Source organism: Sabethes cyaneus, chromosome 3 (assembly GCF_943734655.1).
Source record: "Sabethes cyaneus chromosome 3, idSabCyanKW18_F2, whole genome shotgun sequence".
In the NCBI taxonomy this organism is placed as follows: domain Eukaryota; kingdom Metazoa; phylum Arthropoda; class Insecta; order Diptera; family Culicidae; genus Sabethes; species Sabethes cyaneus.
Window position 1 is genome coordinate 84,058,608 of NC_071355.1, and position 17,885 is coordinate 84,076,492.

Sequence of the window (17,885 nt, forward strand, 5' to 3'; positions counted from 1 at the left end):
CGTACCTTTCTGCAACGGGAATTTGCCGGTACTGTTGTATTGATTGCAGCTCAAATGGCTAAAATTGGTTAACCCTTTGCTAGTTACTTTTTCTGTCAGATAGAGTAAAAACCAGAAATATTCGTTTCCTGGCAAGAAATATCCATTTTCTAGTAGTTGAAATGAGTGCACCACGCGTCTCCATTGCCTTATCGAAAATGTATTTAATTGAAAATTCACTTTATTTCCAAATCACCAAACAATGTTTTTCAATTTTTGATATGTTGTGTTAAAAAAGTCGTATGCTAATGTAGTTTTTTGAAATTTTAATTAGGATAATAGAATTTTAACCGATATTCTATTTCTAAAAGGTGTTATTTCGGAGAAATACAGTGCTCTATATTTGTTCAGCCAAGTTTCATTTATAAAACAGGTCGCAGAATTATGTCCGGAATGAACCCATATATGAAATGATGGCTGTTTACAACGATCTTCAATTGAAATGTCAAGTATTAGCTGAAACATAATGTTAAGCAATATTTTAATAAGTATGCGTAAAGTGTTTTATGTAACCATTTATTTGTCAGAATCTATTTACACGGAAGTCGCTTTTCACGCGATTTGGCGGTGTGGCGAATTTTGGAATTTACGCGATTTTCGAAATTTATTCTGCTTTGCTCTATAAGTCTGGTTTTACGCGTGGTTTTGGAATTCATGACGTTTTTACCCGAAGTTTTTTACGCAAATTTTGGAATTTACGCGGTTTTTACGCGAATTTCGGAATTCACGCGGTTTTTTACGCGAATTTTAGAATCTACGCAGTTTTGATTTACGCTGAGGAACGTGAGCAGCTTCAGTGTATATTTTTTTAGTCGGGTAACGCGTAAAACCTATACATGAAAGCAAAGCCATGGGTATAAAAGTCCTATTGAGAACTTGTCCCTTCTTTATCGACAGACTTCGCAGCCAGCTATTAGAGTAGAGGACAATTTCGGGGCTAGTGCAACGATCCTTCTGACTCTATAGCAGCCTAATAAGCCAGTCGTCGTATGTTCAAATCTCGACTGGGAGAGGTTGTTAGAGTCAATAGGATCGTAGCAACTGGCCCTGCAATTGTCCTGCACTCTAACAGCTGCCTGTGAAGTCTGTCGTAAAAAAAACAGAAGGTCAAGTTTCGATAACGGAAACGTGCGCCTAGGTTTTGCTTTGCTTTAATGATAATAATTGACACACATACGATTTGCAGCACAGAATTGTATAGCAGTATGGAGCGAGTCGCGCTTAATCGGATATTATCGTATACTAGCTGACCCGACAAACTTCGTATTGCCTCAAATTAAACTGAATTTCTCAAGTTCGATTAGTTTTTAAATTGCGCAAAAAATTCTGTCTTGTTTGTATGTGAGTGCTTATCCCCCTACCACAGGGATGAGGGGACTAAAACCATCATAAAAAAAATTTCTGCCGCCAAAACCCCCCACATGCCAAATTTGGTTTCATTTGTTTGATTAGTTCTCTGGTTATGAGGAAATTTGTACATATTTTATTTGTATGGGAGCGTCCTCTCTTATAGGGGGGAGAGGTCATAATTCCCCTCCTAAAGAGGGGAGGGGTCTCAATGCACCATAGAAAAAAATCTTGTCTCTTAAAAATCCACATGCCAACTTTTGTTCCATTTGCTTGATTAGTTCTCGAGTTATGCAGAAATTTGTGTTTCATTTGTATGGGAGTCCCCCTCTTAGTGGGGGGAGAGCTCTCTAACCATCATAAGAACTTTCCCCGGTACCAAAAACCCCTAAATGCAAATTTTCATGCTGATCGGTTCAGTAGTTTTCGATTCTATAAGAAACATATGGACAGACAGACAGAAATTTGTGTTTCATTTGTAAGGCAGCCTTCCCCCCTTAGGGGTTTTTGGTGCCGGGGAAAGTTCTTATGATGGTTAGAGACCTCTCCCCCCACTAAGAGGGGGGGGGGGGGCTCCCATACAAATCTAGATCTATAAATCTATAGATTTCTGTCCGTCTGCCCGTATGTTCCTTATAGAATCGAAAACTACTGAACCGATCGGCGTGAAAATTTGCATGTAGGGGGCTTTGGGGCCAGGAAAGGTTCTTATGAAGGTGAAACAAATGAAAAAAAACAAAGTGAATTTTTTAATCGAGCAAAAAAAACATGGATTTTAAGTATTTTTATTTAAAGTTTAAACGTGAAAACCGAATTTATTCTTGCTTACAATAAATACGTTATTATTTTCTATGCAAAAATCTTCGAAAAAAAGACAAAAACAAAGGAATATTTTTTGGACGATTTTCGGAAATTCCATTGTTCGAATTGCCATTTTTGTTTCGTGCTAGACTTGTACACTCATTTTTCGAGTTTTTCAGACTGTAGGGCCCACAGACAATTGATTTTATAAAAAAAATTTTGACTCATATCCTACAAATTATTTTTCTGCCCCCCGATTTTTCAAACCAATTTCCAAGGGGGGGTGACAAAAACTTTGAAAATGATTTGCTATGGCCTAATTCAATAATTCAAAAGTAAAACAACAATGTGGAAAAATGAACCATGGAGCCTGAAAACTATTCAATAAAAGATATTTTATACATAAAAAACGAAATTTTATGCGAACGAATAATACTGTAATGCTGATCCGAAAATTAGCCGAAATATAACAATTCGATCGGCGGTCGATAAAATCTAACAAATCTTTTTTTTCATGAATGATTCTGGTCTATAAAATTACACATTGTAATTTGTCCATTTGTCTTTTTTATTGATTTTATCGTATTATCTACTAAGGTGCACCATTTGAACTATGAAAGTCAGAAGTGTCCGGTATTGAGAGTTGTCCGGCGCTGGCCCCCTACATATGAAAATGCTGACTGGGACCCCTCGAGTAGTAAGTGGCAAACTAAAACATGATGTCGCTGCAATGGCTACTATGTAACTCTAGCACAAAGTAATATAGATAAAGGTACATACATATTTTTTGATGCGTTTGGCTAGCTATTTCTGGAGGGCGTCACCGGCAGATTTTACACACAAAATATCGATTACTTTCTTCGAACATAGTAGTCTGTTCTTTGTGCTCTAACATTTGGCCATTTAGGCTGTGAATCATTTCGCGAAATTTTTAACTTTTTGGTTATAAGTTATAAGTTCGATGGTTTTTCGAAAGTAACCCTGCTCGGGAGCATGGATAGTTTTGACAGTTCGATGGTTCGCTTCTGAGAACCAATGAGATATGCCACAGGTGAGAAAAGAGCTTCGATGTGTTTCACTGATTTTTCCTTGAGTTTTTATTCACCAATGTATGGATGTATGACATATAACAAATTTGTTTATTCAACCCGAAATGAATTGAGATAAATTTTATCTATCAAATAGGAGCAAATGAACACCAAAATTCATCCAATTCCAACCTGGACGGAATAAATAAATTCGCTGTTATAGAAACATATCTTCATCCTCACCTTATATTTGCTCTCATTGAGTAAAATAACTATCAATCTCGGTCGGTGGTTTCTACAGTAGGTGAAGGAAGAGGCACAATTGTGTGTCTAAAAATAGACCAACCCATGTCGCGCTATGGTTAATAAGGGGGGTTGTGCAGACTTCTTTTGTCCAGCGCCTCTGTGGTTCAAAGGTACACGGGTACCAGTGAGCGACACGCCCTGGCAGGTGTTGTGGGTTCAAATCCGGTTATAATCTCTGATTACAGCTTGGTTCGACCCATGCACCTTCCAGCATTGGACAAAAGATAGGAGTCACAACGACAACTTGTTAACCATAGCTACCTATTACCCCCTCCCCCCCCTTCCTATCCACCCTTCCCCTTCATTCCCGAAAAAATCCTTCTTCATTACTTTCCCTTACCACCGTCCCTTCATCAATTGTAGAATCATCGTTTCAAAAAAATATTAACTATCAATCTGTCAAATATGAAATGGTTCGCATTCTGAACTGATTTTAACCACTCGAGGAGAAAAACCATTGAACTGTCAAATTTTAACTAAAAAGCTAGGACAGGACGTGCCAAGTCAATGAGTTTTAAAAAGGTGTGGAAGAAGAAGACATTTGATGGTATTAGAAGCGAGAAATCAAGAAACGACGTCAAACTACAAAAACAAACCGCGATGGATAATGGGGTTTGTTTTTGGAGTTTGACGTCACGCTTGATCGTGATTGGTCCGTTTACGATTCCACCCACATCATGATGAAATTTCTTCATTGCACTAACACTACTTAACCAACAGTGCCACACCTGTATAAATCACATTGGTGCCAAGTGTTAACCGCGGCGTTGACCCAAAATTGACCCCATTTCTGATTGGCTGAAAGCGACGAGCAACCGTTGACTGGAAAATATAACGCGGTATCGCTTTCAGTGTTGCTGAAACTCATTAGTGGGAATACGACAATAAGTTATTATTTCCGAATTTTTATTTCTTTTGTATTCTGTAGTTCTATGCTTGGTTCTACATTAGTTTTGTTTGTACACGAATGTAAATTTTCAAAATGAAATGCAAAACATGATTTTGATCGCATAAACTGCACATCCCTGGCACGAACGTCATTATCATACATTTTTCTTGAAGCCGTTTGAGCCAGGCTTGCTGGCTCGATTTTATGTCAAATTTGACAGCAGCTGTAAGAATTACGCAGTCATAGGGTTTTATGCTTCAGAAAATTTGTTGCATGTAGGATGTAGATAGTGAAAGATGTTCGTTTTTTTTTGTGTTATTGGCAACGTAAAATAGGAAAAATTTTGACTTTTGATAGTCTTATTTTTTACGATAAACAAAAGAGGGGAAACAACACGCTGCATTCGTCACACTGCGCAGCAGTAAATACATACGTTGTCCCGTTTAAACTTTGTTTCAAAATTTGTTGTCTATCTCTATTACCACCACTATCGGAGGCGGCTTCAGCTGACAGCTGTGGTGACAGGGATCTGATAAACTGTGGCGTATTCGGGAGCTGTTGCTCGGCAAACGAAGTTATTCTTAAAATAATATGTGCAGGCAACAGTGGTGCAGAGTGTAACAAAGAATATTCAATCGGGATGGCGGTAATAATAATAACAAGAGTAAGAAGCCTGATGAAGTATTCCACCACGCACACATATAAAGATTTTTTGACATTAGCAGTGGCCCTCGCTGATGCTGTTTGCAGTAGGAATAATATCAAAACATCAAATATCAAACTCCCGGATCCTCTCCTCCACTCACTCTCTCTCACTCCTGCATCACCGATCCGCAGCTAATGTCATTCTTGTTAGTGACGAAACCGCAAATTACTTCATGGCACATCCTGTCCAAGCCTAGGACAGGACATGACATGTGACTTCTTATTATTCTTGTTTATTGTTTTGGCGATTCCCTTTCAAAATTTACAACGGCAACGAAAAGTGTTTCCGAGAATGCAGCTGCAGTTTATGATAGAAGCCACTTTTCCTAGTTGATCACTAATTACCAAAAATTCTAAAAAACTGCTCGAACGAACCACGATGATAAAAAAAACAAAAAAACAACAATGTAGAATCTTTGTTATGGACCGTATTCAATACGGCCCACGATATGTGCGTTGCTGACAGTTGCTGTTGAAAGGGATAGGGTTGTCCTTTCAAGTGATTACACAAAAATAGATTCCATTTGGCCGAATTACACTTTCACTTGAGTTTAGTTTGTTTTATGCTAACACGCAACGATAAACAAACTGTTAAAAAATCCTAGTCCTAGTAACGCCTAGTCCTAGTAACGTTAAAAATTTTATGGTTTCAGTGTTTGCTGTGGTTTCCAGCAACACTTTTGCGCTTCCCTTGTGAATTTTTGTTTCTACAGTTGCACGCATGAAATCAGCCAATCAGGAAGCTGGCTCTTTTTTGACAGCAAATTGGGTCTTTTGCGATACAACATGTCACGTCCTGTCCTAGGTCCTGGTTAAAAAGTTAAGAATTTCGCGAAATGGTTCACAGCCTTAATTCAAAGAAAACGTTTCGTTGTTTTTTAGTTGACATTCAACACCTAGAGTTATATCTTCAATAATGTAAAATAACGTTTCGTACATCCGCTTTCCCTAAAAATCGTATCTTAAGAAGTTGAATTTGTCACTTATTGGCAACCTTTATCTAATCCAACAGTTGCACCACCCACTCGAGCCAGAGGCGGCCGCAATGAAGCTCCTGGGGGGCCATGACGACGGCGGTGGACGGGGAGCACCGATCCGATCCCAGGACGATGCAGCAGTGGGTTACGTTTTCCAGCGGCATCCCAATGAGAACGAATTCAATCAGTTCGCCCAGAAGCAGTCTCGTTGGGCTTCCGGAGATGACGCAATTATCGATGTAAGTCACAAATCATTTGCGTTGGTCTATTTGTTTTATGTTTTATCGTCATTTTTCCATGCTTTCTTCTAGAATCAAGATAAATGGAAATACAATCCGACTCTGACAAATAACAGCACCGGCGGGTTGCTTCCTCCTCCGACGATGCAGTCTGTGAATAAGCACCAAGCACATCAACAAATGCAAGCTCAGCAACAACAGCAGCAGCAACTGCCAATGATCAACCATCCTTCTCAACTGGCGAACCATCTCAATCACCAGAACCATCTCAATCAGACAATGCTCAACCACACGGCCATGGGGAACGCAGCAGCTGCTGCCGCGGCTGCCGGTGGTCTTCCCACGATGCAAATGCCAATGCAGGGCGCTGGAATGTACGATCATTTGCATCCACCGAATGTGAACGTGAACGGTGTGGTTCCCAAGCATCCGCCGGGACAGGAGCAGCTGGTCTTTCTCGGTAGTGGCCAGCAGTACGGCGTCCTAGCGCCCCAGAACCAGTACATCGCCAGAAACAATGCAGCGGTAAGTATAGTTGTTTATTTTCGACATACTGCGGATCGTTTTCGGATGAAAGAGGTTGCCAATTTCTTGTGAGAGTGTTAAAAAACCGTCACCCGTCAGAAAGGGTATACTTCAAAGGCGTGAACTAAATAAAATGTTGAAGAACACACGAGGTGATAATAGTCGAAAAATGAGTTGACGTAAAAATGATTATTTAAACTATCGAAACGTAATTCTTCAAACCGGTTTGTGAATCATGTGTCATGGCGCCCTGCCAAAAACGTGTATTATTGGATACACAGTACGTTCTTAAACGTTTGTTTGATTTGTTATAATTAACTAAATAGACCGCATCAACTTGTTTTTCTATAAGCCAAAACTAATCTAGTATTTACTGCAAAACCGTGGTCAGTAATATTACATATTTCTGTAATATTCTATTTAGTTCGTGATTATTACTTTTTGGACAGCCATGGAACAAAATCATTTATTTGCCTATTTTGCACACTGTCGCAAGTTTGAAAAATGCAGTTTTTTTTTACTTCATGTTCAACAAAGCTACGTTTCAAACCTTGTGTACCCAGACGTATTCAGTGAACGAATCGACAAGAACGTATGAAACGAAATGCAAATATGTAATGCCGGCTATTAATACTGTTTGCATCCTTCCAGGTGCGCATTGCTGTCGCATAAAGTTTTTTTTTTTATTTTACCTTTGAGGTTACAGACATGAACAAGTACGAAATACCGGTCACTTGAATGAGCATACGTGCACAAGCGTGAACTTATGCAAAGAAGATATATTCTTCTAACCGAAGAGCACTAGCTTGCGAAGTCATTGACCTACCTCTCGGTAGTCGCCGACTAAGCCCGTGACATAATTTAAGAACGAGCGTTTGCCTGTGTGGTAGTGGTAAAGTATGAAAAAAGCCGGCTCCATAAACAAGTTCTCATCTTCAGTTGCGACGGTCAGCAATCAGCAGCAGCGCCAGTGTGGCGATTTTTGCCCGGCCTTGACTGTACCGCGCAAAAGCCAAACACCTTTTGCAAAGCCAAGGCACACATAGGTGAGGTGTACCTACCTATACCTAGTTTATCTTTCTCCTTTTCGCTTCGTGCTGTTTCCTCGTCTCGTCAGTGTGTATGCGATTTGTTCTAGTGACTATCTTTTATGGTACTTCCACTGTTCTCCGGCGATGTTTGTTGTTGGTAGCCTCTCGATAAAACATGTTCGGCCGGAGAGCTGGTGGGAATGCAGCGAGCTATTATCAAACGATACCAATATAATGGAATATCTACTTCTTTTTCCTTCGACTTGAAGTTGAAAACATATTCTGCTTATAGGCTTATGTACTACAAATACATCAACGAGGACTTAAAAAACGTCTCGGATATTTGTAATTTGCTGAATCTATGAACTAGCACAATCTTCAGAGTAAACATAGCAATTTAAAGAATAACAAAGAAATAAAAAAATTTTTTACTCTCGCGTTCCGTCAGGTTTAATAATTTTCAAATTGTATTTCTTGTTAACCATTGTAATATTTGCCTGTAGGTATTTACCTTATATCTGTTAAAAATACTGCGATGTAAGCAGTAAGCTAAAAATGTTAATTTTTCAGTTGAAAATCTAGTTATATGCTATATAGTTTCCTTATATGCTGGCATCTTCCGATATTAGACATAGAAACATTTACCCTATTTAGCAGCATTGCGGAGGTTGTATAATATCGCTGAGAAAGCGTGTGTGAGTGCGTCCATATGAGTTTGTTTATTACTGAATAATATCTAAGTTCGTAAATGATGCACGGTCGTTTGAATGTTGTTGATGTTATTTAAGAAGTAAAATAATGTTTGCATGAAAACATAAGTAGTGCATTCACCGCTTTCCTGCATGTACATTTGAGAGAAAGGTGAGTTTATGTGAGCCGCGTTTTCTCACAACTTAGCAAAAACTGCAACACTTGAACAATTTAGAAAGTTCTATAAAATAAGGCAAAGAAATGCGAGATGTCCCTACCCGCATAGAAATGCATGACGAATATTAATGTAAAAACATTACGGTTACTATGAATTTTACTGTTTAAAACACTTTATGCTGTAACTTCACTTTTCATATTAATGTAAAAACTTTTCGATTACAATGAATTTTACTGTTTACAACACTTTATGCTGTAACTTCACTGTACCGTTCTTGGAAAAATTTTCATATAATGTATTCATATTAATGTAAAAACATTAGGATTACAATGAATTTTACTGTTTACAACACTTTATGCTGTAACTTCACTTTTCATATTAATGTAAAAACTTTTCGATTACAATGAATTTTACTGTTTACAACACTTTATGCTGTAACTTCACTGTACCGTTCTTGGAAAAATTTTCATATAATGTATTCATATTAATGTAAAAACATTAGGATTACAATGAATTTTACTGTTTACAACACTTTATGCTGTAACTTCACTGTATCGTTCTTGGAAAATTTTTCATATAATTTGGCAACAATGCAAATTGTTTCGAAGCAGGAAATAATCTCTATCTAAGGTCCAATCCTTGGCAGGTTGAGTTGTAGACACAAATTGTCACCCCTATTCTGTATTTCGAACGGGTTTATGTTTCGTTCGAAACTGACATTTCGTTCGAAAAAACAGCGGCTCGAACGAAAGATCTTCATATGAAAAAACAACTCGAACGAAATATTTGCCAATATAGTGTTCAGTACCGTGTACAACACAATAAATGACAGCAATAAACGTCAGGTTAAAAAGAGTATAACAGAGTAAAGTGTCAAACACTGTTAGTCAAAGACTTGCAAATAAAATCATTCTGCTAACTGAAGTCTTCTTATGTGCTTCAAAACGCTGCATTTTTGATCGACATAGAATACTTCGTAGTGATGTGTGTTTCTTATGTAAAAAATCTGGGGAACACGATAGGGTTAGAATTTTTGTGATAAAATTGTACTCATTGAGAAAAAAAATGTAAATTTACTGCAACTAAAAACTAATATGTTTTCGGAATCCTTGAGGAATTTCGTTTCAAAATGTAAAAATATTTACTTTCTAAATCTAATATTTCCAGGTATAAAAGCAAAATAAAATGAGAGGGTCTTTTCTTTGTAAAAGGAGGTCCGACCTGCACCAAACTTAGAGTTTTCCAATGCTGGAAGGTGCATGGGTCGAACCAAGCTGTAATCAGAGATTATAACCGGATTTGAACCCACAACACCTGCCACCCTGGCATTGGACAAAAGATAGGAGTCACAACGACAACTTGTTAAGCATAGCTACCTATTACCCCCCCCCCTTCCTTTCCACCCTTCCCCTTCATTCCCGGAAAAAAATCCTTCTTCATTACTTTCCCTTACCGTCCCTTCATCAATTGTAGAATCATCTGTTTAATTGGTTTAATCTAATCTTTTCTACTTCGCACTTTAGTCTACTGTACTAGAGTCACTGCAACAGGTGTTCTGCAGATAATATCCATATCATCGGAAAACCAGATCGTGCCCTTGCTTACTTCTAACAACATAGAGCCGGGTGGTGGCTCTTGCCGCATCAACAATTCCCCTCCACTGTACTCGGTCCTGGGCTACTCGTGGTCAATTTTTAGAGCGTCTCGACATACGCAAGTCGGTTTCAACCTAGCACGTTGAACCCTTCTATTCCTGGTGTTGGCGAGGTTCTTAAAGAGAACGAATGTCACTGCAGAGTTGCCCGGCATCCTTGCGACGTTGCCGACCCACCGTAGTCTTTCAACTATCACCAGGTGTACGAATCTCTCCAAGTAGAGCCTGAAACTCGTGGTTCATACGCCTTGCCTCTTTCCGCTTTCCGTTTGTACGCCGCCAAAAATACATTTCGTTCAAATGCGGCACGTATGTCTTCCGTAAACAATGTCAAAGTCTCAAGTCGCTAGAGCCGGTCTAATTACCGTTTTATGCATAAGCTTCTTTCGACGACGTATGCTCCTTCATCAAAGCGTCTTGCGGAGGGAAAAGTAGGCTCGACATCCAGCTTAAAGGCGCCACTGTCCGTGGGAGGCGTACATTGTTATCTCTGGTGCCCCTTCCTACCATATTTTTGGTTTTCGACGTAATAATTTGTCACCCAATCCTTTCCCAGCCCCTCAGCCTTCGTTTATAGTCTTTCGTAGATCGCTTCCGCCGTCCCAAAGTTTCTAGTAATGTTGTCGGGGTAGTCTGCGAAGGCTAGGAGTTGGATACTTTAGCTGAAGATTGCACTATGGGCCAGAAATTAAAATTTCGGGACAAAAATATTTTGCGGTTAAACGGCATGGCAACTTTTTGAATAAAAAATTGATGAACATTTTGAAGGGGTCGTCCAATATTTAGGTGTTACTTAAACAACAATTTAAGTAATAACTTTTTGAGTAAACTTTTTTTCACCTTTTTTTTCAAAATATTAAAGATAAACCAATTTCAAGTAATTTGACTGAAGATATGAAACTTCTACCTTTTACCCATTTTCAGCAATAGACCTTTGTTTATAAACGACCCCTCAAATCACATTTCTTCTTGTAACATGTTTAGCTCAACAGACAGCTCAATGTGATGTTCTAGAAAATAATTTGCACATAAAAGAGGAATATTTTTGCTGAAGACTGTTTTGCTTTATATGCATTAATTAATAAGTTATAACTGATTTTAGGTTAAAAACCGTCTGATGAAAAATCCGAATATCTTAGCCATCTGCAAGTATCTGCAATTAGTTTGCATACCAATTTGTAGGGAATTATTAAAACTATCTGCCTAAATGTGTATTTCTGAGAATACCTGGGAATAACATGGCTGGGAATACCTGGGATTAGAGCGGATTTTTTTCATACATTTTATAACTTAATAAATATGCGCACTAGCGTCAAACAGTCTTCACAGAAAATATGAATTTCAACATACTGAATAACTTTGTAGATCATTTGAAAGCAATAAAATAATCGTGTGCAAAGTTATTGAGTATAATTGATTTTTAAGTGCTCACAGCACTATATTTCACAGCATTATATTTCGCAATCGGTAAGAGATAGATAGTTACTTTATTCAGCAAAGTTGTTTATTTTAGTATTTTCTGCAACTTTTGGAGAAAAAAAACTTTTTTTAAAACAAAAGTTTGTATCACCCTAATAGGCGAACTCATGGTCACCCTAATAGTGCAGGAAGATGCGCTATATTTTATTATTTTACTTCTCCGAAGACACCACCCTTGAAAAAACACACATTTTTCATCAGACGGTTTTTAACCTAAAAACAGATATATCTTATTAATTAATGTAGAAAAAGCAAAACAGTCTTCAGGAAAAACATTCCTCTTTTATGTGCAAAATGTTGTCTAGAACATCACATTGAGCTGTCTGTGGAAATAAACATGTCACAAGAAGAAATGTGATTTGAGGGGTCGTTTATAAATAAAGGTCTATTGCTGAAAATGGGTAAAAGGTAGAAGTTTGATATCTTCAGAAAAAATACTTGAAATTGGTTTATCTTTAATATTTTAAAACCAAAAAGGTGAAAATAAATTTACTCAAAAAGTTATTACTTAAATTGTTGTTAAAGTAACACCTAAATATTGGACGACCCCTTCAAAAGATGCATCATTTTTTCGTTCAAAAAGTTGTCGAAGACTACATTGAGCTGAGACATGGCGTTTAACCGCAAATATATTTGTCCCGAAATTTTAATTTCTGGCCCATAGTAGATTGTTCCTCTCGTTTCAATGCCCGTTCGCCGGATCACACTTTTAATAGCGATGTTGATACAGGACAGTCCAACCCCTTGCCGCAACCCACTGCGCGAATCGAAGGGTCCCCGAAACACACATATAGCACATCACTCGCTCCAGAGTATATTTAATCAACCTCGTCAGGTTGTCCGGGAAACCGTTCTAGTGCACTATCTGGCATAGCTGTTTGTGCTCGACTGTATCGTGTACTGCCCTGAAATCCACAAAAATGTGTTGTGTGGGCACCTTGTACTCCCGACATTTCCGGAGAAATTGTCGGGGAGTGAAAATTTGATCCGTAGTGACACGGGCCCCCGCTTGTTCCTGCTCTATGAATTCTCTTGCTATTGGAGATAGACGATGTAACAAAATTCGAGGAATGCACCTTATAGCGGCATTGACTAATGTAATGCCGCGGTAATTACAGTAATCTAGCTGATCGCCCTTTTTGTAGATAGGAAAAATCACACCTACCAAATCCTTGAAAGTGTACAGTGAAGTGAAATTTTTGTAGAGTTCTGCCTGGAGTCGGTCCTTTCCGGCAGCTCTGCTGTTCTTCAGCTGACCGATTTCTCGTCGCATCTCTTCGAGATCGGGAGCGGGAATGCTGTTGTCATTTGTTGGCACTGTTAGGTTAACTTCCGTTCCATCTCCTTTTGTTATATCACCGTTGAGAACTGCTTTCAGCTGTAGAACGCGTAACCTGTAACCTGTAGAAACTTCACCTCGTGTTTGTTTGTGAATGTGTTGTGTTGATATTTGCCCATTCATAACATTCATTCATAACTTGTAGCGCAGGTTGAGCAAGCAGAAAGCGTGAGACATCATCACCTTGACGGAATGCTCTGTGTGACTCAAATGGACTTGACAATCGACCCGAAATCCGAAGCACTGTGTACCATCTATCGTAGATTGAATCAGTTTTATCAGCTTGCTAGGAAAGCCGTTATCATTCATGATTTTCCATAACTCTTTTTGGTCAATGGTATTATATGCTGCTTTAAAGTCAACGAACAAATTGTTTGGAGGATCATCCTGAATGTAAATATTTGATCAGTTGTTGGTCGTCCTCCAACGAAGTCATTTTATAAATTCCCACAAATTTGTTTGCAATTGGTGATAGTCGGCGGAAAATGATTTGTGACAGCACTTTGTATGCGGCATTTAGAGCGGTGAACGCATAATTGTTCTCACAGTCCGACTTGCCTCCTTTCTTGTAGATTGGACAGGTAACATCATCTTTTCGCTCCTCAGTAGATGTTCTGTATCCCACAAATTTTAACAATTAGCTGGTGCATAATAGTTGCCAGCTTTTTCGGCCACATTTCAATAAGCTCCGTACCGATGCCATCTTTCCATACCGATTTTTTATTCTGATTTTATTATTTTAGGCCTGATAGCCTCCTTAACTTCGCCTCGCTTATTGTGGGGACTGGCACCAGTTGCCCGTTGATCGCACCGTCGAAATTACTTTTCCCGCCGCCATGGCTCTCATTCAGGTGTTCATCGAAGCTCTGCTTCCACTTTTCGTTCGCCTGATGTTCGCCCGTCACGGGGGCAGCTCCGTTACCGATCCTGCGCCGAACGAATTCTGGTCCTACAGTACCATCGGTCCTAGATTGCCGTTCTCCAACCCCCACGAAGACCAGCTGAACGTGCATCGTCTTCGACAGCACACATCCACTGAGTGCGAGATCTACCTCGGAGTCTACGGCCTCTTCCTGGTCCTCTGTTGAAAATAGTTTTGGCTACTCTTGCATAGGGCATTCTGTCCACGTGTCCAGCCCACCGCAGCCTACCATATTGCACTACCTTCACTATGTCAGCATATATCTATACTTGGTACAGCTTGTGATTCATGCGTCTGCGGCACACTACATTTTCCATTTTGCCACCAAGTATAGATCGCAGAATTTTACGCTCAAAAACCCCAAGCACTCGCCGATCAGCTTCCTTTAGCGTCCATGATTCGGATCCGTGAAGGGCCACCGGGAGGATTAGTGTTCTGTAGAGCGCCAGTTTTGTGCGAATTTGCAAACTATGGGACTTTACCTGCCCAGATAACACAAAATCGTAATAGAAAGTTCACATTAAATCGTTTTCATGTCAATTTCACATTGGAATTGTATAATGATTAGGGTATGTCAAATCGAAGTGAACAATAAGTTGTTTTGCAGTCGTGCGTGTCTTCATATACAATTCATGACTGTGAATTATAAAACAGGATAGACAATTGAAATATTTGATTATATCTTAATCATATATTCAGGAGTATTTAGTTGCGTGTTATAAAAACTGCGCAAAATAGAATTACAAATAGTTGTCAAAATTTTCGCATGTATATCGCCTCCACTTTGGCACATATATGTTCTTATATGGCGTGAAATATAACTTTTTCGTTCGGTATGATTTCGTATACCTCAGTTGCAATCGAGATATACAAACCAAATGGTTTACTGGGTGGCTACGTAATCCGTAGAAAGCCCGATTCGCGGCTGCAACTCGTCGTTTCACTTCGCGGCTTATATCGTTGTCACATATCACGAGTGTACCAAGGTATATAAATTCCTCCACTACTTCATATCGTTCCCCATCTAACTCCACCTCGGCACCAACACCACTTGGGCTCTCACATTCCCAACCAGTAACCATGTACTTCGTTTTGGCGGTGTTAATGGTAAGTCCCAATCTTGCCGCTTCCCTTTTAAAAGGCCTGAAGGCTTCTTTCACTGCTCTACGGTTGATTCCGATGATATCGACGTCATCCGCAAAATCAAGAAACATGTGAAAGTTCGTGATGATAGTTCCACTCCCTTCCACGTTTGCCCTTCGTAATGCACCTTCCAAGGTAATGTTGAATAGCAAGTTAGAGAGTGCATCCCCTTGCTTCAGTCCATCCAATGTCACGAAAGCAGCTGAGGTCTCACCCGCTCTTTTAAGGCATGATTTGAATCCGTCCAGCGTCGCACGAATCAGCGTAACTAGTTTCGTCGGAAAACCATGTTCTAGCATTATCTGCCACAGTTCATTCCGTTTGACTGAATCGTACGCCGCTTTAAAGCCCACAAACAGATGGTGTGTCTGCAAGTTGTACTCCCGGAACTTGTCTAGCAACTGACGCAGGGTAAACATCTGATCCGTCGTGGAGCGACCCTCACGAAAACCAGCTTGGTACTCGCCGACGAAGGACTCCGCTGGCGGTCTCAGTCTGCAGAACAGGATACGGGAAAGCATCTTGTAGGCAGAATTGAACAATGTAATTCCTCGATAGCTTTTACACTCCAGTCGATGTCCCTTTTTGAAAATTGGGCAAATGAGGCCATCCAATCACTCCTTCGGCATTTGTTCTTCCTCCCAGATCCTGGCAATTATCCGGTGGATTGCTTCGTACAGCCGCTCGCTCCCCGCCTTTAGAAGTTCAACCGGGATACCGTCCTTCCCAGCAGCCTTATCGTTTTTCAGCTCGCTGATTGCCTTTGTAACCTCCTCCTGTGTTTGTGGCTTCACAGCTTGACCATCGCTTACAATCTGGAAATTAAATAAATAGAGTTCGGAAACAGACACTGAGGAAGCCTGCAATTCGTAGACGAAATACGTATCTGTCATGAATGAAATATACATAGTAGAATTAAATTGGATAAGTTTTCTTTTTATTTAATTTCCAGATTTCGTATTCTACTAAGACGCTCCAAAAAGTTCGGTCAATCACTTACAATTCCTATCCTGCCCTGCTGATCTCTGAATTTATCTCTCCATTCAACAGTGTCTGGAAGTGCTCCTTCTACCTGGCTGCTATTACCGTTTTGTCGATAAGCAGGTTGCCAGCACTATCATTGCACATTGTCATTGTTATCCCGTTATCCGCCACTGCCATTGTTATCCCGATATATTTCGGCTCGCAGCTTAAAACCTTTGCGGAATGCCCTCAGTTTCTGGTAGAATTTCGCGTTTCCTAACGATGCACCTACTCCAACGTAGTTCATGTCAGCGTTAGTGCTTCGATAGGATCTGACGTCAATGATGTCTGAGGATTGCCGAGAGCCGATGAATACGTAGTGATTCTGTCTGATTGAGTGACCGACCGCGAGGTTTACTTATGTAGGAACATACTATGACGGCCATGTTTTTGAAGACGGTAAAGTCGAGTTGAAATCCCCGATGATGATCTTTATTTGTTTGTTTGTTTATTTGTAAAAATCAACTGTCTAATTGTCTTATCGAATATTTCTGGTCGGTTTATAAATAGCTAATACTTGAAAATTTTTGAGTAAACTTATGTGATGGTTCATTGAATTCAAATAAGCTTTCCACAATAGAAAACGTCCGGATGCAGGCAGTTGCGATGCGCGAAAATTGATGAGAAACAGGATGCTCGGTGACTCGATTTCGCCATTTAAGATCTTTACAACACACACTGCTTGCTCAACCTTCCTACGCTGTTCAAGTGTCTGAAGACCCGATAAACGGCAACGATCGGCATACGGTGGTAGATTGATTGGGTCGCGCCATGGTAGGTCTCTCAACGCAAGCCTCAGGAAACGTTTATGCACTCTTTCGATAGGGGCACCATACCAAGCAAGCATTTTCAATCAACGGGCGAACTAATGAACAGTAACAGCGCCTTCATGCAGTGAGAATAACTGAAGTCACGTGCAATTTTAGCGATGAAACCGAGCTGTCGGGAGGCTTTCGATATTGCCGTGGTACGATGTAAGCTGAAAGTGAGTTTGGTTTCAAGCAGTACCCCAAGGTCATTGGCTTGATCGACTCGTGTGAGTACATACTCATTTATTTGGTAGTTGAAAACAACCGGACTGGCGATGTGGTGGAAAGTCATCACTTGACTGACAGTTTGTGATGCTGATAACAAGCCAATTTTTCTTGCACCAGTCAACAAACACATCCAAGAGCCTTTGAAGCCGGATACAATCGTCTATGGAACGAACTTCTGAATATAATTTCAAATCGTCAGCATACATTAGCTTGTATCCAATTCTAAGCATCGAATCAATATTGTTCACAAACAGCAAACACAGAAGCGGTCCCATGTTGCTACCTTGTGGTACACCCGATAGGTTGGTAAACTGGGAGGAGAAGCAGGAGTCGAACTGCATCTTTATGTTATGGTTAGCGGTCGTATTCACGCTCCAATTGCGCATAGGATTCCTCCTTATCGTGTACTTCTGATTCCTTTCATCGGTACTTCTGAGGTTAGGGATGTGGACGTTGACGATAATGCGTATGGCTATGTTGAAGAACCGGCCCTTGATTCAGAACCTGCACATTCGAAGATTGACTGGTCACCA

General features: G+C 39.9%; 1 protein-coding gene across 5 annotated transcripts in view; it reads left to right on the top strand.

Annotated features, from left to right (window-relative positions):
* The window catches only part of LOC128744323 (maternal protein pumilio), a 216,628-nt gene that overhangs the window by 24,173 nt on the left and 174,570 nt on the right, over positions 1-17,885 (top strand). For all 5 annotated transcript variants that reach the window (XM_053841219.1, XM_053841220.1, XM_053841218.1 and 2 more), the window contains 2 exons: positions 6,128-6,331; positions 6,404-6,856. In XM_053841219.1, the coding sequence (XP_053697194.1) occupies positions 6,128-6,331; positions 6,404-6,856 (657 nt within the window). The remainder of the gene's footprint in view (positions 1-6,127; positions 6,332-6,403; positions 6,857-17,885) is intronic.